Source organism: Oryctolagus cuniculus, chromosome 7, assembly GCF_964237555.1.
Source record: "Oryctolagus cuniculus chromosome 7, mOryCun1.1, whole genome shotgun sequence".
Classification (NCBI taxonomy): domain Eukaryota; kingdom Metazoa; phylum Chordata; class Mammalia; order Lagomorpha; family Leporidae; genus Oryctolagus; species Oryctolagus cuniculus.
In genome coordinates this window covers 43,257,223-43,282,029 of record NC_091438.1, presented here as the reverse complement: position 1 = coordinate 43,282,029, position 24,807 = coordinate 43,257,223, and the positions used below count along the sequence as shown (strand labels likewise).

At 57.8% G+C, this 24,807-nt stretch overlaps 2 protein-coding genes and 1 long non-coding RNA gene across 7 annotated transcripts; 1 reads left to right on the top strand and 2 right to left on the bottom strand.

The window, feature by feature from the left end:
* Window positions 1-1,630: 1,630 nt before the first annotated feature.
* LOC138850535 (uncharacterized) lies at window positions 1,631-4,413 on the bottom strand. The gene is made up of 3 exons (XR_011390384.1): window positions 4,122-4,413; window positions 3,778-3,878; window positions 1,631-2,254 (listed from the first exon to the last, which is right to left on the bottom strand). It is a non-coding gene; the product is annotated as an uncharacterized lncRNA (long non-coding RNA).
* HCN3 (hyperpolarization activated cyclic nucleotide gated potassium channel 3) lies at window positions 2,593-14,974 on the top strand. 2 transcript variants are annotated; one of them, XM_070077590.1, is made up of 8 exons: window positions 2,593-3,116; window positions 7,190-7,619; window positions 8,504-8,665; window positions 8,988-9,206; window positions 9,558-9,704; window positions 9,990-10,230; window positions 10,944-11,108; window positions 14,203-14,974. In XM_070077590.1, exons 1-8 carry the CDS (start codon window positions 2,839-2,841, stop codon window positions 14,379-14,381), a joined length of 1,821 nt encoding a protein of 606 aa, XP_069933691.1. In that variant the 5' UTR covers window positions 2,593-2,838; the 3' UTR covers window positions 14,382-14,974. The 2 variants fall into 2 exon arrangements, with proteins under 2 accessions (XP_069933691.1, XP_002715468.1); XM_002715422.5 differs by lacking the exon at window positions 14,203-14,974 and adding an exon at window positions 11,502-13,023.
* PKLR (pyruvate kinase L/R) lies at window positions 13,004-23,050 on the bottom strand. 4 transcript variants are annotated; one of them, XM_002715421.5, is made up of 11 exons: window positions 22,858-23,040; window positions 21,757-21,939; window positions 19,180-19,271; window positions 18,948-19,079; window positions 18,620-18,806; window positions 18,003-18,273; window positions 17,731-17,881; window positions 17,357-17,509; window positions 17,096-17,262; window positions 14,827-15,008; window positions 13,004-14,234 (listed from the first exon to the last, which is right to left on the bottom strand). In XM_002715421.5, the coding sequence occupies exons 1-11, from the start codon at window positions 22,955-22,957 to the stop codon at window positions 14,128-14,130; spliced, it is 1,725 nt and encodes a 574-aa protein (XP_002715467.1). In that variant the 5' UTR covers window positions 22,958-23,040; the 3' UTR covers window positions 13,004-14,127. The 4 variants fall into 4 exon arrangements, with proteins under 4 accessions (XP_002715467.1, XP_069933692.1, XP_069933693.1 ...); XM_070077591.1 differs by having other exon boundaries at window positions 13,004-15,008; window positions 22,858-23,050; XM_070077592.1 differs by lacking the exon at window positions 22,858-23,040 and adding an exon at window positions 22,476-22,568 and having other exon boundaries at window positions 13,004-15,008.
* Window positions 23,051-24,807: the final 1,757 nt, after the last annotated feature.

Sequence of the window (24,807 nt, the reverse complement as noted above, 5' to 3'; positions counted from 1 at the left end):
TCAGACCAGCTCCGTTCCAGCTGTTGTGGTCATCTAGGGAATGAACCAGCAGATGGAAGTGCGATCTCTCTCTCTCTCTCTCTCTCTCTCACTCTTTCAAATAAATAATAACTCTTTCAAAAAATGAACAAAATAGGGAACTGCATCTGATGGTGGTGGAATGAAATTTTAAAATTAGCAGCAGCATTGATCCTTTATAAAGAATATGAAAATGAAATATCTTTAAGGATAATAAAGCAAAATGAAGTGATGTTACTCAACCACTGTGCTTGGAGTTGGAATAAAAACCTACTGGTGCTTATTAATCAGACATGAAGTTCTTGTTCTTCAGTGCTTCACAATCTAATGGGAAAGACAGACCTGTAAGCTGATAATGGCAGCCCTGTGACAAGAGCTGCTTATGGGAGCCCAAATTGTGGCATAGTGAGTAAAGCCACCACCTGCGATGCTGCTATCCCATATGGGCACCAGTTCTGCTCCTGACTGAGCCACTTCTTATCAAGCTCCCTGCTATGGCCTGTGAAATCAGTAGAAAATGGCCCAAGACCTTGGGCCGCTGCACCCACATGGGATATTCAAAGAAGCTCCTGGCTCTAGATTGGCTTAACTCCAGCCATTGGAGCTATTTGGGAAGTGAACCAGTGGATGGAAGATCTCTCTCTCTCTCTCTCTCTCTCTCTCTCTCCTTCTCTCTCTGTAACTCTGTCTTTCCAATAAATAAATAAACCTTTAAAAAAAAAAAAAAGAGTTGTTATAAGCAGTGGTATCCTGGCTGCTGTAAGACAGCTCTAGACCAGACCCCAGATGGGGAAGAGAGAGGATGTGCTTCGAGGAGTGGAGTTGTGGGGCACACTGGGTCAGCTGCATCTCCTATCAGAATGCTGATTTACTCCCCAGTTGGACACAATGACCAAAAGCTGCACCGATCCGAAGACAGGAGCCAGGAGCGTCTTTTGGGTCTCCCACGGGTTGCAGGGGCCCAAGGACTTGGGCCATCTTCTACTGCTTTCCCAGGCAATAGCAGAGAGCTGGTTCGGAAGTGGAGCAGCCAGGACTCGAACTGGTGCCCATATGGGATGCTGGTACTGCAGGCAGTGACTACCCACTATGCCAGAGCACTGGCCCCTCAAATAAACAATCTTAAAAAAAAGAAGGGAACTATTTGCAGGGCCATGTACACCACAGTAAGGAGCTTACACCTAATCTTATAGGAGATGGAGAAATTTGAAGGACTTTAACCTTAAAGTGATCGAGTTATATCTGGGTTTTAGAAAGGTAATTTGTCAGAGTGTGCAAAAAGAATTGGGCTTGGAGAGGTTGAAGAGTGTTTTGGAGGCTTCTGAAATAACTTAGATGAAAAATCCTGAAGGCCTGACATAGGGCAGTAGCAATAAGAAAAGAAGAGGAAGAGAATTGGGACCTTCAGGAACTTAGAGTACTCAGCGTTACACAGCGCTGCAACTTGCCCGTTCACTGGTTGTCCTCTGGCACCGATCAGCAGGGGCCTTGTGGCTAGACCTTTTATACTGATTTTTTTTTTTGACAGGTAGAGATATAGATAGTGAGAGAGAGAGAGAAAGGTCTTCCTTCCATTGGTTCACCCCCCAAATGGCCCCTACGGCCTGCACGCTGCGCCGATCCGAAGCCAGGAGCCAGGTGCTTCTTCCTGGTTTCCCATGCGGGTGCAGGGACTCAAGCACCTGGGCCATCCTCCACTGCTCTCCCAGGCCACAGCAGAGAGCTAGCCTGGAAGAGGGGCAACCGGGACTAGAACCCGGCGCCCATATGGGATGCCAGCGCCGCAGGAGGAGGATTAGCCAAGTGAGCCACGGCGCCGGTCCCTGTACTGATTAATTTTTTTAAAGATTTATTTATTTATTTGAAAGTCAGAGGTACACAGAGAGAGCAGGAAAGGCAGAGAGGTCTTCCATCCACTGGTTCACTCCCCAATTGGCTGCAACGGCCGATCGGAAGCCAGGAGCCAGGAGCCTCCTCTGGGTCTCCCACGCGGATGTAGGGGCCCAAGGGCTTGGGCCATCTTCCACTGTTTTTCCCAGGCCACAACAGAGTTGGATCGGAAATGGAGCAGCCTGGACCCGAACCGGTGCCCATATGGGACGCGGGCACTGGCTGCTTCGCCACAGAGCCGGCCTCTGTACCCATTTTTGTATCCTCAGCATCCACTCAGTGACGGTGAGTCTGAATTAGGAAATAAGTCCTTGCCGAAAGCATCCCGAAAGGAATCAGAACAGGCCTAGGAGAGTGCGGGGAGGAGATGACATCAGCGGGACAGAAGTCCACAGGCGAGGGGCGAGGACGGGAAGGAAGCATCTCAAAGGCCACCCTTTGTCCGCCCCCAGGCACGCGCCCTCCCGAGTCCCAGGAGCTGACCCGGACCCGGTTTTCCCGCCACTTGCGGGCGGCCCCGCCTCCTCGCTCTTAGTGGATAAAAGCCTTCAACCGTAGGCCACGCCCCCTCCTCTGCCCAGGCTGCGCGGCCCCGCCTCCTCCTCCCACGCCTGGAGGCCCGCCCCCGCGCGCAGGGCCACGCCCACCTCGCGTCCCTCCCGGACTCGGGCTTCCCTGGCCCCGCCCCGGCCGGCCGGCCCCGTCCGTGCGCGGCCCTCGCCAGGGGGCGCCGCGCAGCCCGGCCGCCGCTCGCCCGCCGGTCTGTCGCACACACCCCCTCCGCCCCGCGCGCCGGCGGCTCCCAGCCTACGACGCCGCCGCTCCGGCCCCGCGGGGCTGCACCGGCTCCTACTCTCGAGGGGCCGGGGTGGGGGGTCCCAGATGGCCGCGGCGGGGTCTAGGAGGCCAAGCGCTTAAGGAGCGGTCGTCATGGAGGCAGAGCAGCGGCCAGCTGCGGGGGCCGGCGAAGGGGCGACCCCTGGACTGGATGTGGCGCCGCCCGCTGCTCCAGCCCCTTCGACCGCGGCCTCAGGTCCGACCCCCGCGTCTGCGCCCGAGCCTAAGAGGAGGCAGCTCGGGACGCTGCTCCAGCCCACGGTCAACAAGTTCTCCCTTCGAGTGTTTGGCAGCCACAAAGCAGTGGAAATCGAGCAGGAGCGGGTGAAGTCAGCCGGGGCCTGGATCATCCACCCCTACAGCGACTTCCGGTACTGGGGGCCCGGCGGGGAGGGCAGGGGACCCCATCCTACCCCCCGGGGCAGAGACATTCGTGCCAGGCCCGCCCCACCCTCTCTGGCCCAGGGGTCCCCGAACGGAGAGGGAGAAGCACCTCCCCCAACCGAGCTTGGGAATTCTTGGTCAGGGTATCCCCGGCTGGAAGTCCTCCCAGACTTACGAGGCTGGGGACGCCGGGTTGGGGGAGGCAGACATCAGGGGATTTCCAGAGCTCTGGGTTTTCCATCCCTGAACCTGGGGCCCCATCTGGAACACAGGACTACCAGACTTTGGGACCCCTTTCTCCCTCCTGCAGTCCCGCTTGCCGGGGACCGGGGAAATTATGTCATATCGCGGTCAACCTGAGGAAGCCCAGCTCCGCTGTCTCCTTCCTCTCCTCTCACGCTCAGCACCTGCCTGGTTCAGCAGGACTGGCCACCAGGAGCGATGGAGACGTTGGAGTGCGGGGAGGGGGTGTCCAGACCCGAGCCCTGGCCGCTGTCCCTGGTGCTGAAGGCAGGGAGCGGTGGGGTAGGGCCTGGGCTCGGAGCGATTGAGGCAGCAAAGCACGGGCAGGACCACCGCCCAAGTGACTCCAGAGAGAAGGGACCAGGGTGGGGGTGGGGCCGTTTCCCAGTCCCCATCACGCTGTACCTCTACACCAAGGTCGCTAGGGGAGGAGAGCAGCCCTGTCCTTGGGGGGAGATGAAGGACAGCTTTTGGATGAGGCGGGGATGCGTGTAAAGCCTCTAATCCTGGAAGGGAAGAAACAGAAAGCAAGAGGTGTGAATCTGGAACCTGGATACGCAACTGGGGACCCAGACACTAGCTTGAATCCACAGACTTACACATTCCCCAAATGTGCCTCCTCCTCCCATTGTTCCTTCCACTCCTGTCATCCTGCCTTCTTCCCACCCTTCGGTGCACCATGTGTGGTCTCCTGTGGCTCTCCCAGCCCTCCCCCTGATGTCTGTCCAGAAGCCGTTTGTCCCCCTTACAGTGGCGCTGCTCCTCCGTCCTCCCTACTGCATCACCCGCCGGGCGTGTGACCGCCTGTGAGTCAGGCTGTGAAGATGCTCCTGTGGCTAGGCAAACCCTCCTCCCTTCCCCTCTCTCAGCATCTCCCAGGCCAGGATTTCTCCTCAGTGGCCCTGAGCGAGAGGCCGAGGGGTCAAGGGTTGGTTGCGCACGCACTGCATATAGTCCAGGGGACCTCCTGGAGGCCTGCACTTGAGGCCCAAGCTGAAAAGGGTGATTTTGCAGTCAGAGCCAGAAGGGGCTGGGTCCTATGCTGATACTGGGATTAGTTGTGTCCTAGAATTAAACCACCATTGGTAATTGAGTCCCTGAGATTATCCAGTGATTGTCTCTGAGGGAGGGTTTCACCCAGCTCCCTCCCACCCCCCCCCCACCCCCACACAGCTTCTGCCACAACAGTCCAGCTGTCCCCTGCCCATGCCTGCCTGGGCCCTGCCGGAGTCCTGGTGGCACACAGAGGTTGGAGGAGGAGACAGGTGCGGAGCAGCTGCTCCTCTGTGCAGCCCTGCCTGAGATTGTGGGAAGGGCAGGGGGCACCCCTGGAAAGTTCAGTTCCGATGCGAGGCAGAATGGTCCACACCGCCCTAGACATGGGTGAGCAATTCCAGTAAAGAGACAGGATCCATGGGTCTGACTATCAGGAAGGAGGAGGGGGCGGGAAGGCTGGGGAGGGTGTGAGGAGCCAGAAATGGGCAGAGAGCTGGAGGTGGGAGAAGCGGCAACCCTTTCAGAAATCCGGGGAGGAAGAGGGGGTGAGTCATAACAGCAGCCAGGGCTGCTCAGCACTGTCACGTCCATTGTCTCGGAGCTTTGCCAGCAGCCCTGTGAGGTCAGTACAGGGCACTCTCTTGTTTGTTTGTTTGTTGTGGGGTTTTTTCCCCTTAAAATTTTTATTGAAAGGTGAGAGAGAGAGAGAGAGAGAGAGAGAGAGAGAGAGAGAGAAATCTCCCATCTGCTGGTTCATCCTCCAAATGCCCTCAACAGATGGAGTCAGGCCCAGCCAAAGCCAGGATCTCTGAACTCAATTGAGGTGTCCTACATGGGTGGCAGAGACCCACCTGCTTGGGTCATTACCTGCTGACTCCCAGGGTCCACATAAGTTGGAATGGGGAGCACACTGAACCCAGGCACATGATGTGGAATATGGGATTCCCAGGCAGCATCTCGACTAATCACCGTATTAAGTGCCCACCCTGTTTTTAAATTTTGAAAAGCTATTTAAGGGGGAAGCATTAGCCTAGCACTTACAATGCCTGTGTACCGTATTGGAGCACCCGGGTGTGATATCCAGCTCAGGCTGTTGATCCCAGCTTCTTGCTAATGCAAACTCTGGGAGGCAGCAGCGATGGCTCAAGTAATTGGATTCCTGCCACTTGCAAGGGAGACCTGGATGGGGTTCCAGGCTCTTGACCTGGTCCAGTCCTGGCCTTTGCAGGCATTTGGGGAGTGAATCAGCCGGTATGAGCTCTCTCTCACTTGGTTTCTGTCTGTCTGTCTGTCTGTCTCTCTCTCTCTCTCTCTCTCTCTCTCTCTCTTTATATGTGTGTTTCTCAAAATTACATACATATTTTTAAAACCCTATATTACAAATAATATTTTTTTTGACAGGCAGAGTTAGACAGTGAGAGAGACAGAGAGAAAGGTCTTCCTTCTGTTGGTTCACCCCTCAAACGGCCACCACAGCTGGCGCTGCGCCGATCCGAAGCCAGGAGCCTGGTGCTTCCTCCTAGTCTCCCATGCGGGTTCAGGGCCCAAGCACTTGGGCCATCCTCCACTGCCTTCCTGGGTCACAGCAGAGAGCTGGACTGGAAGAGGAGCAACCGGGACAAAATCCGGTGCCCCGACCAGGACTAGAACCCAGAGTGCCGGCACCGCAGGCGGAGGATTAGCCTAGTGAGCCGTGGCGCCAACCACAAAAATATTTAATGATAATATAGATTGTGAGTTTGTGTCATTGTAAAGCAAACTCATTTAACAACTGTGTCAGTCAAGAGACACAATGTTGGGGCCAGTGCTATGGTGTAGCGGATGAAGCTGCCGCTTCCAGTGCCAGCATCCCATATGGGTGCCGGTTTGAGTCCCGGCTGCTCCACTCCAATCCAGCTCTCTGCTGTGGCCTGGGAAAGCAGTAGAGGATGGCCCAACTGTCTGGGCTCCTGTACCCGCATGGGAGACCCAGAGGAAGCTCCTGGCTCCTGGCTTGGGATTGACACAGCTCCAGCCGTTGGGGCCAATTAGGGAGTGAACCAGCGGATGGAAGACCCCCCTCCCCCACCCCCGCCTCTCCTTCTCTCTCTGTGTAACTCTGACTTTCAAATAAATAAATAAATCTTTTTTTTTTTTTTAAAAGAGAGACGCAATGTTGCTGGCACCTCTTACTGAGCCCTTCTAGTGCTTTTCCAAACTCATCATTCTAATTTTTGTGGTACTAATTTCTTTACTTTTTAAATAGTTTACAACTTTTGTATAAATCCTGCAACAACGTATATAGTCTAGTTTTGCCTATTTTTGAACTCTGCTTAAATGGACTCATCCATATGTGTCCTTATGTTTCTTGCTTCTTTTGCTCAATGTTAAATTTGGAAGATTGATCTGCACCACTGAACATAGCTGTAGTTAGGTGGTTTCATGATTGCGTGGTGTTTCAGGTCACAAATATTTCAAAGGGGTTTTACCTACTTCTCTTATGTATCTATATTTTTCTACTAGTGGACATTTTGGTTGCTGACAGATTTAATGCTGCTATAAACATTCCCTTACATAAATTCCTGGAGTATATGTTTTCATTGAGTGTGTATATTCCTGGGGATGGAATTGCTAGTTTGCAGAAACTGCAAGTATTTAACTTTGTTAGATAATGATGAACTGTTTTCCCAAATCATGGTCCCCATTCACACCCCTACCCGCTGCAAATTGTCCTTGCAGTATGGAATTCTAGTACGGAATTGTATTGCCTACTCCTGGCCGGGGTCAGTCTGGTGGCTGGTACAGTGTCAGCTGGTCTTACTCCCGTCCCCTCCCTCCTCAGGTTTTACTGGGATCTGATCATGCTGCTGCTGATGGTGGGGAACCTCATCATCCTGCCCGTGGGCATCACCTTCTTCAAGGAGGAGAACTCCCCACCCTGGATCGTCTTCAATGTCCTCTCCGACACCTTCTTTCTGCTGGACCTGGTGCTCAACTTTCGGACGGGCATCGTGGTGGAGGAGGGCGCTGAGATCCTGCTCGCACCACGGGCCATCCGCACCCGCTACCTGCGCACCTGGTTCCTGGTCGACCTCATCTCCTCCATCCCCGTGGATTACATCTTCCTGGTGGTGGAACTGGAGCCGCGGCTGGATGCTGAGGTCTACAAAACGGCTCGGGCCCTGCGCATCGTCCGCTTCACTAAGATCCTCAGCCTGCTGCGGCTGCTCCGCCTCTCCCGCCTCATCCGCTACATACACCAGTGGGAGGAGGTGGGGCGGGGAGGTGGGCAGGGGGGCTCTCGCAGACTCCTCCTGGCCGGGAAGGCCCTAGGGGTGGGACTCCTGGAGAGTTTCTGGGGTAGGGCAGGTGGGTGGCACATCCGTGGGGGAGCTCTCTCCAAAGCTTGGGGGTAGGGGAGAAGCAGAGATAGAACAAGGGTTCATGGGCTGGGGCCTGGGGTAGGGATGGTGGTACAGGAAGTTGGTGCATGGCCATTGGACCAAGACCTTAGGGCCAGCTGGACGCCGGGTGAAAGCTGGGCTGCGGAAGAGTTGAGCTTCAGCTCCAGGGCCCCAGGTTCAGTGGTGCAGTATGGGCTCCATAATCTCATTGCCTGCAGCCAGGTCCCCGTTTTCTTATTTACTCTATGAGACTGAGTTTCCTCTTGCATGAAATGAGAATGCTAAATCGATTTATTTGTGACAAGGCTGTAAGGATTAAAGGATTTAATATATGTGCAGCATTCAGAGGAGTATCTAGCACACAGTAAGCTCTCAGTAAATTCACTGTTGTTATTAGAAGGGAAAAAGCGCTACTGGCAGTAATCCTGAGGCCTACGCCATGGAGATGTCTCCTGTCATCCAGGCCACACCTGGGCCGCTGTTGCAGGAGACCTCTGTGTCTCTGCTGTGACACTTACTGGGATTCTAGGCACGTGACTGGCCCCAGTTTTCCGATTAGCAATACCACCTACTCTGTGTTGGCTCTACCTGTGGCCTGGAAAACTCTGTACCAGTGAACAGTAGCTGCATTTTTCCCTTCATGGGGGCTGGGCCGAGGGAGACATCCCAAGAGAGAATTTGCAAGGCTGGGAATGGAGGAAGAGCAGCAGGGAGGGTTCCTGTCCACAGCAGCCCCTCCTCGGACTCCTCAGATCTTTCACATGACCTATGACCTGGCCAGCGCTGTGGTTCGCATCTTCAACCTCATTGGGATGATGCTGCTGCTGTGTCACTGGGATGGCTGTCTCCAGTTCCTGGTCCCCATGCTGCAGGACTTCCCTCCCGACTGCTGGGTGTCCATCAACCGCATGGTGGTGAGAAGTCCCCAGAGCTCCACCTCTCCAGGGCCTTCTAAGTCCTCTTCCGCCTGAGGAGCAGGGGTGGCCCGGGGGAGCAGGAAGTGGGAGAGGAGGCAGGAGTGAGGAGGGAAGACGAGGGAAGGAGACTTGGAAGGAGGGAGCAGGCAAGGAGGGAGGTCAGGGCAGAAACCAAGGCCCCCTCTTGCCTCAGGGTCTCCAGAACTCAACTTCAGAGCCCCTGGGAGAAGGTCTGGTGTAGAAGGGGGCAGGCAGAAGGACTGACAGAGAAAAAGGGGCAGGCAGAGAATGAGGCTGTGCAATACGCTCTGCCCCCCAGAACCACTCGTGGGGCCGCCAGTATTCCCACGCCCTGTTCAAGGCCATGAGCCACATGCTGTGCATTGGCTACGGGCAGCAGGCACCCGTAGGCATGCCCGACGTCTGGCTCACCATGCTCAGCATGATCGTGGGCGCCACGTGCTACGCCATGTTCATCGGTCACGCCACCGCCCTCATCCAGTCCCTGGACTCTTCCCGGCGTCAATACCAGGAAAAGGTCAGCAGGGACCGAAGAGGGCAGGGGTGGGTGTGGAGGGCTGCCGGAGACTGGGTAGCTTGACCTGAGGCTTATTCTGATGATGCCCCTGTTGGGTCTCTTGTGTCCCGTCCTGCCCTGTGTCCACTTGCTCCATGGCCTTGTGTGTGCCTTGTCCTTCTTTGGGCCTCTACCCCTGTCCTTGGACTCCCCCTCTGCCCATCTCTGGGTTTCCCTGTGATTTCTGTGTGTCTCCCATTATCCTCATCTCCTCCATGGCTCCGCCACCTTCCACATGCACCCCCCTTTCCCGTTCTGGCCCCACACCTCTGTCTGTGTCCTGTGCCCTCTGGCAATGGGCCGGCCCTCCAGTACAAGCAGGTGGAGCAGTACATGTCCTTCCACAAGCTGCCGGCCGACACCCGGCAGCGCATCCATGAATACTACGAGCACCGCTACCAGGGCAAGATGTTCGACGAGGAGAGCATCCTAGGAGAGCTGAGCGAGCCGCTACGGGAGGTGGGCTGGCCTGCGCCCCAAGGAGGGCTCTGGGGGGCTGCCTGGGGTAGAGGCCATTGGCCAGCAGTTCCTGTAGGGATAGAGGCTGGTGGAGGGCCCCATGGGGAATCTCGGTATTGGGGGGCCTTCCAGGGATCTCTGCTGGGGAGGTGCCCTGGGCCCGTGGCAGCACCCCGTCCTTTGGCAGATCACGACGCCAGGGGTAGGGTTTCTGGGGCAGGTGAGCTTGAGGGGGCATCTTGGGACAGGGGCACAGCCTGCCTGACAGGCCCGTCCCCTGCTCAGGAGATCATTAACTTCACCTGCCGGGGCCTGGTGGCCCACATGCCGCTGTTTGCCCACGCCGACCCCAGCTTCGTCACCGCGGTGCTCACCAAGCTGCGCTTCGAGGTCTTCCAGCCAGGGGACCTCGTGGTGCGGGAGGGCTCCGTGGGCAGGAAGATGTACTTCATCCAGCACGGGCTGCTCAGCGTGCTGGCGCGCGGCGCCCGGGACACCCGCCTCACGGACGGATCCTACTTTGGAGGTCAGTAGGTCTCCGGGGGAGAGGGGTCGGGGGGATCAGAAGCAGAGGAGAGAGGGCAACTGGTCCCCAGGATCAGGGTCCCTACCTGGCCCTGCTGCAGAATCGCAGAGCTCCAGCCCCTTCCTGGACCCACTCAGAAAGGAACTCTGGGCCATAGCTTTAAAAAGCTTCTCAGGAGACTCCAGTGCCCAGCCAGGGTGGCAAGTAGTGGCTAGAGGCCCATTTTTAGAACCTGGAGCAGTGAAATCTGCAGAGCCCAGAGGCAAGAAAAAGACAGGAATGAAGCAGGGTGCCCCCCCCAGCTCCCCAGGCCCCCCAGCCACACGACCATCAGCACTGCACTTGGCTGCTTTTCTCCTCCTGGGCTGCCCTTGCTATTCTTTCACAGTGGTAGAGGGGAGGCAGAGTGAGGTGCCCAGGCTCACCCCCGGGGACAGAACAGTGGGGCCGGGGCGGGATAGCTGGGAGTGTGGGGGTCGACCAGACTTGCCTGTTGGTGGATTTGAATTTGGAGAGTGGGAGAAGGACAGCCAGCATAACCCAGAAATTGTGCCAGTCAGGAGAGAGACAATGCTTGCAGCTGTTAAGGACTCTGGGGTAATGGGTGCTCATTAGTTTCTCCCAAGCCTGGGGAGGCCCTTGAGGGAGCTGGGTCAGCCGTGCAATGGGGAGCTCTGAGGTCAGGGTCCTGAGCCTCCTTGCAATCTCCACAGAGATCTGCCTCCTGACTCGGGGCCGGCGCACGGCCAGCGTGCGGGCTGACACCTACTGCCGCCTCTACTCACTCAGCGTGGACCACTTCAACGCCGTGCTCGAGGAGTTTCCCATGATGCGCCGGGCCTTCGAGACTGTGGCCATGGACCGGCTGCGCCGCATCGGTGAGGCCTGTCCACCTTGTCTGCCTTGGGTCCCGGCTGTGCCCTTGCACAGGCTTCAGAGGGAGGAGCCCAGGCTGCAGAGCCCCAGTGTCACACCCCAGCGCACCTGCCCCGGGCAGGTCTTCCAGCACCGCCGCACTGCCCTGCTCTCTCAGCATGCCGCACCCCTGGGACTAAGTCCCGGGCCCTGAGCCTTGCTTCCCCCACTGCCAGTCCCTGCCTCTCTGACACACGCCCTCTTCCCCCATCCCCTTAGCCACACCCCCGTGCACCTGACTCCTCTCCCCACTTCCGCCACATCCCCATCCCTTGACCCCATCCCTCTCTTTGAGGTCCACCCTCCTTCTTGGATTCCTTCTCTACCCTTAACTCCTCCCCCGGGGCACCTCGTAGGCAAGAAGAATTCCATCCTGCAGCGGAAGCGCACCGAGCCAAGTCCGGGCAGCAGTGGTGGCATCATGGAGCAGCACTTGGTGCAACACGACAGGGACATGGCTCGGGGTGTCCAGGGCCTGGCCCCGGGCACAGGAGCTCAGCTCAGCGGAAAGCCAGTGCTGTGGGAGCCCCTGGTGCACGCACCCCTGCAGGCAGCCGCCGTGACCTCCAGCGTGGCCATCGCCCTGACTCACCAGAGGGGCCCTCTGCCCCTCTCCCCCGACTCCCCAGCTGCCCTCCTTGCACGCTCGGCTCGGCGCTCAGTAGGCTCCCCGGCCTCCCCGCTGGTGCCTGTCCGAGCTGGCCCTCTGCTGGCCCGAGGACCCTGGGCATCCACCTCCCGCCTGCCTGCCCCTCCTGCCCGAACCCTCCATGCCAGCCTGTCACGGGCAGGGCGCTCCCAGGTCTCTCTGCTGGGCCCTCCCCCAGGGGGAGGTGGACGTTGGCTGGGACCTCGGGGCCGCCCACTCTCAGCCTCCCAACCTTCTCTGCCTCAGCGGGCAACAGGGGATGGCTCTCCCGGGCGCAAGGGCTCAGGAAGTGACCGCCTGCCCCCCTCGGGGCTCCTGGCCAAGCCTCCAGGGTCAGCCCAGCCCCCCAGGCCACCAGTGCCTGAGCCAGCCACCCCCCGGGGCCCCCAGCTCCCTGCCAACATGTGAAATTCCGGGGTACACGGGCCTTAGCTCTCGGGGTGGTGCAGTAGTGTGTGCCTGAGGGCAAACGCCTCTTGGCACGGGCCGAGGGGCCCTGAACCACTGCCCCGTGGAGATGTCCCCCTTCCACCATGATGTCCTCCGTGTCCTCAGCTCGAGCCCCCTGCAGCTGTCTGACGTGTTAACCTGTACCCCCCTCCTCATCGTTCTGAGTGCCTGCCCCAGCTCTGTGTGTCTCCACTGCCAAGTAGAAGTGACTTGAAGCCCTCTGATGAGGGGATTCCCCCAGCTGTGGTCCTGCCAGGCGCAGGCCCAGGCCCAGGCCCCTACCTTCAGTAAGCACAAGTACTTGCCACCGCCGTCACTGCCAAGTAACCAGTCATTCTGTTTCCCTGCCAGTGACCCTGAAGGTCCTGCCTGGCACAGTTCCGTCCTCTGTCCCCCCAGCACAGCCAGTTAACTGTGCCCCACTGTGGCCAGCACACGTCTTGGGTGCTGAGTGTGGGGATCTCCCCTTTGCCCTCTCACTGCCACCTGGGACCTCCCTGTCTACGCCTCTAAGCTTGTCTGCTCCCAAGCTCTCTGCCGTCCGTCTCTGTAGCAGACCCGTGTTTCTGTAAGCTGGGGCCACCTCTTCCCTGTGCCCCCTGCTCCTGTGGTGGCCCCCTTAAAGCTAAGAGGTAGCTGGCACCTCCTTAGTGCGCCAGCCTGGATCCCCCCCGGTGGGGGGCAAGTGGCTGCATCCTTAGGTGATGTTTTTTCTTCCTTCTTATTTATTACTTATTTATTTATTTATTCAGTCATTAATTTATTTACTTATTTGCTAATTTGATTTATTGTCTGTTCATTTTGTCTACCCATTCCTTTACCTGCCCCTGCCCTCCCCACCTGGTAGCAATACTTGAACCCCCTCCCTCCCTGGGTAAGGGCAGGAGGGCTGGCCCCAGGGTGGGAGGAGGACTGTTTGTATCTTTAGGGTTTGTTTTAGCTGGCACCTCTGCCTTCTCAGGGATGAGAGTAACCCCTCACTCCTCTCCTGTCCCCTCTCCTGCTCTGCCACACTGACGACTGTGTGGCCAGAACCCGAAACCCTTTGTCCTCCCGGAGGGCGTTCTGGGGCCTTTAGTGTGGGGGAGAAGTTTTATAATTGCTCCCCATCAGTTAGGTTTAAAAAGAAAACAGAGACACTCGTTTTGGCTCCTGGTGTGTGTGCGGGAATATGGTGGGCGTGAAGGTATCCCTGGGTACAGGAGGGGACAGCAGGGCGTTGGACCCAACGGGGCATGAGGTGGCCATGACAGCAGCCAGGGGAGCAGTGTGCAAGCCCCACACAGAGGCCAAGGTCAGCCTGCCGGGCTTGCAGTCTCCTCTGGCATCCATCCGCCCAGTGTCCCCTGCAGTGTGGCGCTTTGAAGTCACAGTTAGTTACCACGAAAGGGCAGCCTGCCCTTGTGAGGCCGTCAGGAGGAGGGGTCCCTGTCTCGGGAGATGCCCAGACTATCATGAGGGCCACGCATGAGAACATGGGTGGGAACTATTTTTAAGTAGTGGTTCTATGGAGACAGTGGACAAGACTGCCCTGGCTTCTCTCTCCCCCGCCCGCAGGGACAGGAAGCCTAGGGGGATAGAATTAAGCAGCCAAGCTGGGATTAAAGGCTTAGTGCATCTTAGGACCCAACTGAGCGGATTGGATGCCCAGAGCACAGCTGGTGCTGCTGGGTGGCCGGTGCGGAATTGGAGGCAGACTTCGGGGGCCTGTGTGACACGGAAAGGGGGAAGGGCACCCAGGAGTGGGGCTGGATGGCAGGTAGGGCGGGCAGGGCTTGAGGAAAACAGAGACAGGGCTGTGGGAGGCGGGCAGGCTGGAGGGAGCGAGTGAGGGGGCAGACCAGGGCGCAGGCGTGGCTGGGGTCTGAGGAGGGAGGGGCGCCTCAGGATACGCTCAGCACCCGCATGATGTTGGTATAGCCGGAGCCAGGTCGCCAACCAGTCACCACAATCACCAGGTCCCCGACACGGAGGAAGCCACGGAGCTTTCCTGGAGGACGGAGAGAAGATGAGGGCCCCAGGCCAACGCCAGGAGAGCCAGCCACCTGCCGCGGCCACCTCAAGCGCTCCACGGAGGAACCGGGAGGCTGAGCCAAGTGTCTGGCGTGTCCCACCAGCGGCGCGGCAGAGAACGTGACCCGTGAGGTATACGGAAGCTGTGCTGCGACCGTGGGCTGGCATGGGCCGTGCTGTTGCTAAGCAGCAAGCCCGGCCCCCTGAGTAGCTGATAGGAGAGGTCAGGGAGGAGCTTGCACAACCGGCGGTCGGATTTTAGTTCCGGCTTGGGCACTAGGTCCTCCCTCACCCTCTCACCTCCTGCTCCCCACGCGACCCCTGGCTCTAGCCCCCTGAAGGAGCAGCGGCTGACAGCAGGGTGACATCTGGAGGATGGCCTTGTCCTCTCTCTCCCTTTCCTCTTCCTTTGGAGTGACCCCCTCCCCTCTTGGAGCCTGAGATCCTTCCTAGGGGAAAAAATCTGGGGCCAGAGTTCGGAGGCAAGCCTCGTTGAGTAGGTGTGGGGGACTGGGTCGAGGACCTGGCCAACGCCGGGCCTGGGAGGAAGGAAGAGCTGGGCGGCTTACCACTTTCTATGCCAAACTGTACCCGGCGGTCTACATCGTCCGCCCAGACGGCTTCCGGGGGCTCCCGGTACAGCAAGGGGAAGACTCCTCGGCACAGGTGGACCTGACGTGCGGCCTGGGCAGAGCGCGTGACAGCGATGACCGCAGCCCGAGGTCGGTACCGAGACAGGAGCTGGGCTGAGCTAAGGGAGGCAGAAAGGTCAGCTCTAGATGTTACCAACAAGCGGTTGTGATGTTGGGTCTTTTCTGTCTGCTTTTTCTCACCCATGACCCCTTCCCACAATGCAAAGACATGAGACTACAAAGATATATCAAATGAGACAGGGAGAAACCTCTTTAAGGAAAAAAAAATGGCGCAGGTATTTGGCCTGGTGATAAGACACCAGTTGGGACACCAACATCCCATATTGGAGCGACTGGGTTTAATTTCTGATTTTGCACTTTTCCATTAAACAATTTATTAATTATGGGGCTGGCGCTGTGGCATGGCAAGTAAAGCCACTACCTCTAGTGCCTGCATCCCATATGGGCGCCAGTTTGAGTCCTGGCTGCTCCTCTTCCCATCCAGTCCCCTGCTAATGCACCTGGGAAGACAGTGAAGGATGGTCCAAGTCCTTGGGACCCTGCACCCATGTAAGAGACTTGGAAGAAGCTCCTGGCTCCTGGCTTCAGATCAGCCCAGCCCTGGCCATTGCAGCCATTTGGGGAGTGAACCAGCTGATGGAAGATCTCGCGCTCTCTGTCTCTCTCTCTCTCTCTCTCTGTAACTCTGCCTTTCAAATATATAAATCTTTAAAAATTATTAATTTCATTTTATTTGAAAGGTAGAGAGAGAGAATCTTCTAGCCATTGGATCACTCCCCAGATGCCCACAACAAACAGGGCTGGGCCAGGCCAAAGCCAGGAACCTGGAACCTAAGTACTTGAGCCATCATCTGCTGCCTCCCAGGGTGCGCATTAGCAGGAAGCTGGAATGGAAGCCGAGCCAGGACTTGAACCAGGCACTCTGAAACTTGAACCAGGCACACCAGTATGGGATGAGGGGATCCTAAACAGTGACCTTTTTTTTTTTAAAGACATTTATTTATTTGAAAGGCAGAGTGAAAGAAGGAGAAGGAGACACAGAGATCTTCCATTTACTGGTTAACTTCCCAAATGCCTGCAACAGCCAGGGTTGGCTAGGCTGAAGGCAGGATCCAGGAACTCCATCCGGGTCTCCCACATTAGTGGCTGGTGCCCAAGCACTTGTGCTGTCTTCCACTGCTTTTTCAGGTGCATTAGTAAGAAGCTGGTGGTGAGCTGAGCAGCCAGACTCAAACTGGCACTGTGATACAGGATGCAGGCATTACAAGCTGCCCCTTAACTTGCTGCACCAAACACCCACCCCTGGCTCTGGTTCTGATCCCAGCTTCCTGCTAAGAAAAATAAATAAACAAAAATATTTTAAAATAGCTCATTAGGGGTGGGTGTTGTGCTGCAGCCAGTTAAGCCCCTGCCAAGAATGCCCGTTTCCCATATAGGAGTGCTGGTTTGAGTCCTGGCTGCCCATCAGGCTTCCCCCTAACAGACCTGGGGAGCAGCAGCAGATGGTCCAGCACTTGGACCAGGAAGTCAGCCACCCACATGGGAGACCCAGATGGAGTTCCTGGCTCCTGCCTTCAGCCTGGCCCATCCTGGACTGTTGTGGGCATTTGGGAAGTGAACCGGCCGATAGAAGATCTCTCTCCCTCTCTGTCTCTCCTTTTTTCTCTATCACTCTGCATTTCAAATAAATAAATCTTTGAAAGAACAAATAAAATAGGTTGTTAAGAAAGCCATCTTGGAATCTACATTTAAACAGTAGTTAATTTACACACAGAAGTAATGTTTCTTGTTAATCCTCACAACCCCATGAGGAACACACGTGAACAGAAGAACACAGCGGGCTTGCTGAGCCCAGGTGACTTCCGCAGGGTCTCAGAGCAAAAACTTGAACTCAGCTCTCCCGGACTGTTCCACGCCACCTTGGCCTTGTGAGGCTCTGTGGCTAAACAGGTTTCCTCTGAGTTTTAGGAGCCCAAACAGGCAATGCACCTGTTGACGCCACCATCACTGTCCAGCCCTCCAGGGCTCACTGACAGGATTCGTGGTGCCTTGCAAGACCAGCCTCTCCTGGCCTCCAGCTTTCTCCCTTTCCCCAGGATGGAATGCTTTCTCCCTGGTGACTGGACAATGCCCAGCCCACCCCTGTCCCAAAGTCTGCGCCTGCGCAGTCCCAGGGTCCCCTCACCGGCCAGTTGTGGTCAGCACGATGATGGCGGCAGCACAGCACTTGAAGGAAGCCTCCACAGCGCCAATGGCGGTGACCTCCGTGGGATCGCGGCTCAGGGGTGCGGCGCGGCGCAGCTCCTCAAACAGCTGCCGGTGGTACACGGCGGCCTCTGCCTCCCGGGCAATCTGCAGGCACCAGGAAGTCAGGCCGGGCAGGGTCACCGGGGCCCGGAGGGAGTTTGGTTCCCTGGCCCGTTTGCTTCTCAGTCGAATCCCCTACCGCGTGCTGCATCTTTACAGCCTCCACGGGGAACTTGCCCTTGGCGGTCTCCCCAGACAGCATGATGCAGTCGGCCCCATCCAGCACGGCGTTGGCCACATCGCTCGTCTCTGCCCGCGTTGGCCGGGGCTTGGTGATCATGCTCTCCAGCATCTGGGGGACACCACGGACGTCACAGCGATTGGGAACCCTGGCCAAGCAACCCCTCTAAGTGCCCTGGAAACTAGGGTCAGTCACACAGTGACCGATTTGTTCCTTCATCTGCAAACGGGGGTCCCGGCTCTCTCCCTCACTCTGGGGTGGATGAGTGTGCTCTGGATTGCAGGCATGGGCATCCCCTCTCTGCTGTCCCCCAACCCGGGGCTCCCGCAGACCTGTGTGGCACAGACAACCGGCTTGCCTGCCAGGTTGCAGCGCCCGATCATCATCTTCTGAGCCAGGAAAACCTTCTCGGCTGGGATCTCGATGCCCAGGTCCCCCCGCGCCACCATGATGCCGTCGCTCACCTCCAGGATTTCATCAAGCCTAGAGGGAGTCAGGGCTGGGTCAGAGCCACGAGATGCCAAGGAGGAGAGAGAGGGGTGCCGGGCGGGGGGGCCGGGGGGGGACGGCAGAGGGCCTGAGGGGACCAAGGATCAAAGCTCACTTCTTCACGCCTTCGTGATTCTCGATTTTGCTGATAATCTTGATGCCTTGCCCTTTTGGCCCCAGAGCAGCACGAACGGCAGCCACGTCGCTGGCTTTCCGCACAAAAGAGGCAAAAATGATGTCCACGTCGTGCTCCACCCCGAACCGCAGGTCCTCGACGTCTTGTTCGGACAGCCCGGGCAGGTCCACCTCAGCGCCTGGCAAGTTCACACCCTTCCGGCTGCCCAGGACGCCGCCGTTCTCCACCTGGGTCACCAGCCCCTCGGGGGCTGCGGGCACGGAGGGAATCAACTTCCGTCAGGCTTTGAGGCGGGGTCGCAGGCCCCCGAAGAGGGATCATCGGGTTCGGACGCCCATGAAGTCAGGAACCAGGTTCGATTGGGCTTCCCGCCCTTGTTCGGGGCCCCTGCCGCAGTGAATGGGCCATCGGTGGCCACGTGCGAAAGAAATGACTAAGGCGCAAGGCCAGCCCCGACCCAGGGTGAGCGCAGGAGGCGCTGCTGGGGACCTTTGGGCGGGCGGAAGGACGGGTGGCCAGGGGAAGGTGTGCTCGGCCCATGGCGGGCGAAGGCGCCCAGCGCTGGGGCGTGGTCGGGGCAGGAGGCACGCGCGCACCGATTTTCTGCACCACCAGCGAGATGAGCCCGTCGTCAATGTAGATGCGGCCCCCCACCGGCACGACCCGGGTGATGTTGACGTAGTCCACCCACACGGTGCTCGCGTCCCCCCGCGTCCGGAACGCCGGGTCCACGGTCACCAGCACCTGGGAGCCCTTCACCAGCTCCACCTCCGACTCCGGGCCCTGGGGGCGCAGCGGGCCGAGACCTGAGCAGGAGCCTCGCGTGCCAGCGCGGCCCCGCCCCGTGCTCCGCCCCCGATCCCCGGCCCCGCCCTGCCGCCGGTTCCACGCCAGGGCCCTGCGGGCCGCAGCCCTGCTTCTCACCCCCTGCAAGATGCCGGTTCGGATCTCTGGTCCCTTGGTGTCCAGAGCGATGGCCACGGGCCGGTAGCCGAAAGGAGAAGTTGCAAAGCTCTCCACCGCCTCCCGGATGTTAGCGATGGACTCCGCATGGTACTGGGGGCGGGAGCCGACCACAACTTTCAGGGGGAGGTGGCCTCCTATTGCCGGCCCCGCCCCCAACCTCCTCCTCCCCCGTCCTGGCTTCGCCGCGCACCTCATGGGAGCCGTGGGAGAAGTTGAGTCGCGCAATGTTCATCCCGGCTTTGATCATGTCCTTGAGGCGCTCCACTGAGCGAGACGCAGGCCCTGGAACCGGAGCTGGCACTCACACAAGTTTCCCGCCAAACCCGTCTACCCCCAGGCCTCCCCACGTCCCAGGAGTCCGGTTACCTGTCCTTCATTCCCGGCCGCTACCCCTGCTCACAGGGCGCAATTGCCTTTCCTTCTGCAGCCCCTGGGGAGGCAGCATTGTGGGCCTCTCGGAGGGGGTGTCCCCAGCAACTGTTGGGGGTAAAAGTACCGCAGCCTGGGAGTAACCCAGGGCCCGAGGGGGTGTGGCAGAGGGCTGTGTGCCGGGCACTGAGCTTCAGTGCGGAGAGCCGCAAGCTGAGTTCGGGCCTCTTCCTGCGCTGCTGGTGGGGCAGCCGTGCAGCTGTGGGAGTTGGCTAATGCTGAGGCCAGTCCTCTCGCCGCCGCTGGGCGGCCTGCTCTGCCTGGACACCCCGCCGGCTCCGCCAGCCACTCGGGCCCTCCGACCTTTGCTGCCCGCCCGTTACCGGATCGGTCCCAACCACATGGAAACCTGCTGTTCGTTTTCACCAGAAAGTCTCTTAATTTCACGTTCCCTTGCAGCTCTAGTCCCAGTTTTATTTATTTGAAAGGCAGAGCCAGGTGGGGCGAGGGGGAGACACAGAGACCTTTCAGCCTCTGGTCCACTCCCCGAATGACCGCATTCTACCTCCACTGCTCTGGTGAACTTCTCTGGTCTCACGTCTTGAAATAACATCTTTATGCAGGCAGTTCCCAAAGCTCTGGCTCCAACCCAGACCTTTCTCCTGAGCCCAGAGCTATGCACCTGACCGCCCACTCTGTATCACGCTTGCATCTCCAAAATGCATCACAAACTCAGCATGTCCCACCGTGCTCTGCATCTCCTCCCGAAGCTTTCCCCCGGCCTTCCCCGTCCTCACACTGAAAACCTTGGCGCCAGCCTTGGCTCCCTTCTTCCTCACCCATACCCCATCCACGTCCAGTCCACCAGGACACCCTAGCAGCTCTCCCTTCAAACTGCACTCGGAATCTGACCACTTCTCACCACCTCCGCTGCCACCACCTGGGCTGAGCCAGAAATAGTGCAGCAGCAGCTTCTGTCCTTGCCCTCGCCCCGCCCCCCATCTATTTTCAATCCAGCAGCCAGGGCGGTTCTTTTAGAATGTAAGTCAGAGCTTATGCTCGCCCTGTACAAAACTCTGCAGCAGGACTCCATTTCACTCGGAGGAAAACCCAACGCGAATTCTAAAAGTGGCCTGCAGAGCCGTTTGGAGGGGGATGGCCTTTGATGCAGTGGTTAACACGTTGATATGCCTGGTTTCAGTTCCAGCTATTCCACTTCTAGCCAGCTTCCTGCTGGCTAGAAGGCCCAGTGCTTGGGCCTCTGCACCTACATGCACACCCTGGGAGACAGCAGACAAGTGCTTGGGTCCCTCCTGTCCACGTGGGAGACCTTGGTGGAGTTCCTGGCTCCTGACTTCAGCCTGGCTCATCCTGGCTGCTTGGGAATTTGCAGAGTGAGCCACTGTAGAACAGATCTCTCTTTCTCTCTTCCCTCCACCCCCCAGCCTTCAGATAAAATGAGATGAAGCACATACATTTTTAAAAGGCTGCGCGTGCTCGCCCCTTCCCCCACAGTGTCTTCATGGGTGCCACTCTTCCCCATAATGATGTCCAGCTCCTCTGGCCTCCTTGACACTTCCCTCTGTGTGGAACTCTCTCCCCCCAGATACCTGCATGGTTTGTTCTCTCATCTCCTTCAAGTCTTTGCTCAGGTCTCATTTTCCCAATAAGGGCAACCTTGACCGCCTATTTAGAGGCCACAACCTGGGGCCAGCACTGTGATGTAGTAGGTGATGTAGGTGAAGCCTCCACCTGCAGAGCTGGCATCCCACATGGGCGCTGGTTTGAGTCACCATCCAGCTCCCTGCTGATGGTCTGCGAAAGCAGTGGAGAACGGACCTAGTGCTTGGGCCTCTGCACCTACATGGGAGGCTAGGAAGAAGTGCCTGGCTTCTGGCTTCAGAGTGAATCAGCAGATGGAAGACTTGCTCTCTCTCTCTCTCCCTCCCTCTCTCTGTAACTCTGCTTCTCAAATAAACAAATAAATCTTTAAAAAAAGAAAGGGGGGGGCTGCAACCTACCTCCTCCTTCCCCCAACACCTCCAAAGCCCCTTACCATGCTCTATTTTTTTCTTTTTCTCATAACATCACTTTCTACATATTAAATGTTTTACTTACTGCTTCATTATTTATTGTTTATCACTAATTGTTCCACCCACCTACACTGTCAGTTCCTCAAGTGAGCAGTTATGTGTGTGCATGCATGTGTGTGCACACCCATGCATGTGTGTGTGTGTGTGTGTGTTTCACTGATCTACCCTCAGGGTCCCAAGCCTTGTGTACCCCATGCTCCACCCACGTCTGTAGAATGAATGGCCAGGCAACCATGAAGAAGTCTCCCAGCAGGAAAGGGATGAGGCAGTGCCTGGAGTGGCTCTGGGGTGAGGGTCGTGCTTACCGATGGTGGCGATGATGCTGGTACTGCGGGCGGCCACGGGCTCCGAGTCGATGTCCAGCAGGCACAGGTGTTCCAGGAAGGTGTCTGCCATGGCCGCCGGCAGCTGCTGCTGCTGGAAGAAGGCGGTGCCCAGCTCCTGGGTGAGCTGTGCCACACTGGCCCGACGCAGGTACCCTGCTGGCCCTGGGGGGGAGTGTGTGTGAGGAGGCTCAGGGGTTGCGAGGCGCCCTCCCTTCCTCCTACGCTTCCCTCCCTGCACCCCCTCTGGCCCTTCCCTCAGCACTGCAGTGTGGGTTGAGCGGCTCTGGTGAGCCGGGCAGCACAGGTGCATTGTAGCACTGACCAACAGGCATCCTGCCAGGCAGTCACTGTGAAACGCTTGGCAGTCATGCCCATTTTACAGATAAGCCAACCGAGGCTGAGAAGCATGGAGTAGATTGCCCAAGATCGTATGGTTTCTGGCTCCACATCTAAGTCTGACTGTAGGCTGAGGGTATTGACCATGCAGCTATGCCACCCCCTGAACTCCAGACTTCTCGCCCCTCAGCCCCTGCCTCTGCACAGCCTCAGCCCTCTCCACGTCTAAGCCCACAGGGGCCCCCATCATCCAGTTCCCCTCCCAAGGTCTCCATTTGCTTCCTTCCAAGGCCGGGAATTGCTGCACACCATTCCCGGAGCTTGCCCAGCCCAGCCCAGTGGAGCCCCGCTCCCAGGCACACCTTCCATGCCACTGCACGCCTACCAGTCTCTGCGAGTCTGCTCCCCAGAGTGGGGCTGTCGGAGCTGGGCTGGGGACCAGGCCTGGGGACTAGTTAATGTGTCACCAGTATCTCTGCTGCCACTGGGAGCCCTGTAGCCAGGGGCCAGAGTCCAGCAACCACGGGAGTGCCCCATGGTACCCATGCTGCAGCCTCCCCTCTGGCTCGCCCATGAGGCCTGACCAAGAGGCCCAGACCAGGGTCCATAATTTACCACAGGGGAGACATGAGCACTGGTGCCCCGCAGTGTCCCACAGCAGGGGGGGGACCCCCACCCTCCACCCCACTCCTGATCTCCACCCTCACTTCCCCCTTGGCTTCCAGCCTCCAGCCTGCCCCTTACCTCCTGGAGCCCCAGTCAGGAAGGACTTTGTCAAGTCTTTCTGGGACTTAGAGACCCATGACCAGAGCTGCGGGGGTGGCGTGTTCTCCTGGACTGACATGTTCCCAGTGTGGGACTGGGGCTGGCAGATCCGTGTAACAGGAGAGCTCTCGAGACAAAACTGCTGGCCTTATCTAAGGGAGCCAGAGAATAGCACAGGGGCACACCCAGCAGGCCACCCCGTCCCCACACACAGTCCCTCCCCCAGATCTGCTGGCTGGCCGCCCCCCGCCTCTGGCTTTCTCCCTCTTCCACTCAGTCTTCCAGATGAATTTCCAGTCCAAAGACACTGGTCAGCAGCTTGAATAGGACAGTCGTTTTAGCCAGTGATCACGGTGCCTTTCTTTTGTACTCGGTTGAAGTTAAACCTCGATGAATCTGGGGAGCAGGTGCTTTAGGGCAGGGCCTGGAGCCTGCAGAAAGGGAAGGGGCACCACGATGGGGTGGTGAGTGTGCCCCCCACGTTCTGTCCTCACTGAGAAATGCAGAGGGCCTTGGCCGCTCCGCGACCCAGCTAGTTGCACGTTTCCTCCTGCAGGCTTGAGGCCGAGCCAGGGCCTGGAGCATTCCCAGGCATTGATAAAGGTGTCTAGATTGTTCCTGAAGTGCTCAAAGATCAAGCACGGTGCCGCAGAGAGGCTAGCCCCGCCCTCAGCCACGACCTTTCAACTCTTGCGGAACCTCCACGTCGGAGGAGGAGCAGACACACCCAGGTAGCACGCACCTTGTGCTGTGCGGCCTGCCACGAGGGTCCAGCCACAGCAGCCCCGCTATGCGGGAGCCCCTTTAACCACTGCTGTGGGCTCATCACCTGGCATCCGTGCTTCCTTCTTTCACACCCCGCCAGCCCCGTCTCTGGAGGGTCTGGGGCACCCTCTGCCGCTGCTTTTCAGGGGACTCCAGCTGTGGTTTGGGTTGCGAGTTTCTGGAGAGACGTTGGTAGCACCACGGTCATCATCCCTTTGACTACCATTTGCCCGGTCGACTTATGCCGTGCCAGGCCCCGAGGACAGAGAGGGGCAGGAAACAGGGCTGTGACGCTTCTGCAGAATGACAGCAGAGTCGGGAGACAGACCATGAGCAAGGATCAAAGGGATAAACAGACAGCCACGAGCTCTGGAGGGGAAGGCAGGAACTGACGAGAAGTCAGCATGGAGAAGAGAATATGTCCTGTACGGAGTGGCCAAGGAAGGGTCCTTCATTATTTATGATTACTGAAATTATTATGTTCATTTTAGAAATATTTATCTACTTATTTTGAAGGCCAGAGTGAGAGAGAGAAAGAGAGAGAGAGAGAGAGAGAGAGGTCTTCCATCCATTGATTCATTCTCCAGATGGCCTCAAAGGCCAGGGCTGGGCTAAGCTGAACCTTCTTCCAGGTCTCCCATGTGGGTAGCAGGGGACGAAACACCTGGGCCATGTTCCACTCCTTTTCTCAGGCCATTAGCAGGGAGTTGGATTGGAAGTGGAGCAGCCGGGACTCGAACCAGCGCCCATATGGGATGCTAGCACTGCAGGCGGCAGCTTTAGCTGCTATACCACACCTATTCATTTATTAGAGAAAGGGGGAGAGAAAGAGAAACCATCCACCTGTTGGCTCACTCCCCAAATGCCTGCAACTGCTGGACTGGGCCAGAAGCCAAGAACCCAATCTGGGTCTCCCATGAGCGGGGCAGGAACTCAATTACTGGAGCCGTCACTGCTGTTTCCCAAGGTTTGCATGAGCAGGAGGCTGGAGTCAGGGCCTGAAGTCGGGCTGTGAACACTGAGAGTACATAGTCATCCTTTTGATTTATTTATTTTTTAAAGATTTACATATTTGAAAGAGCAAGAAAGAGAGATATTTTACCTCTGGTTCACTCCCCAGATGGCCTCAATACCCAGGTCTGGGCCAGGAACTCCGTCCTGGTC

What these genes read in the sequence shown, in the direction of transcription:
- HCN3 (XM_002715422.5), top strand. Translation starts at nt 2,839, where the DNA reads ATGGAGGCAGAGCAGCGGCCAGCTGCGGGGGCCGGCGAAGGGGCGACC. An exon ending in TGTCCATCAACCGCATGGTG is followed by an intron (nt 8,666 to 8,987) that starts GTGAGAAGTCCC and finishes TCTGCCCCCCAG; the next exon opens with AACCACTCGTGGGGCCGCCA. An exon ending in TGAGCGAGCCGCTACGGGAG is followed by an intron (nt 9,705 to 9,989) that starts GTGGGCTGGCCT and finishes TCCCCTGCTCAG; the next exon opens with GAGATCATTAACTTCACCTG.
- PKLR (XM_070077591.1), bottom strand. Translation starts at nt 22,957, where the DNA reads ATGTCAGTCCAGGAGAACACGCCACCCCCGCAGCTCTGGTCATGGGTC. An exon ending in GAACCGGCATCTTGCAGGGG is followed by an intron (nt 18,807 to 18,947) that starts GTGAGAAGCAGG and finishes CTGCGCCCCCAG; the next exon opens with GGCCCGGAGTCGGAGGTGGA. An exon ending in GCTGGTGGTGCAGAAAATCG is followed by an intron (nt 18,274 to 18,619) that starts GTGCGCGCGTGC and finishes CCGTGCCCGCAG; the next exon opens with CCCCCGAGGGGCTGGTGACC.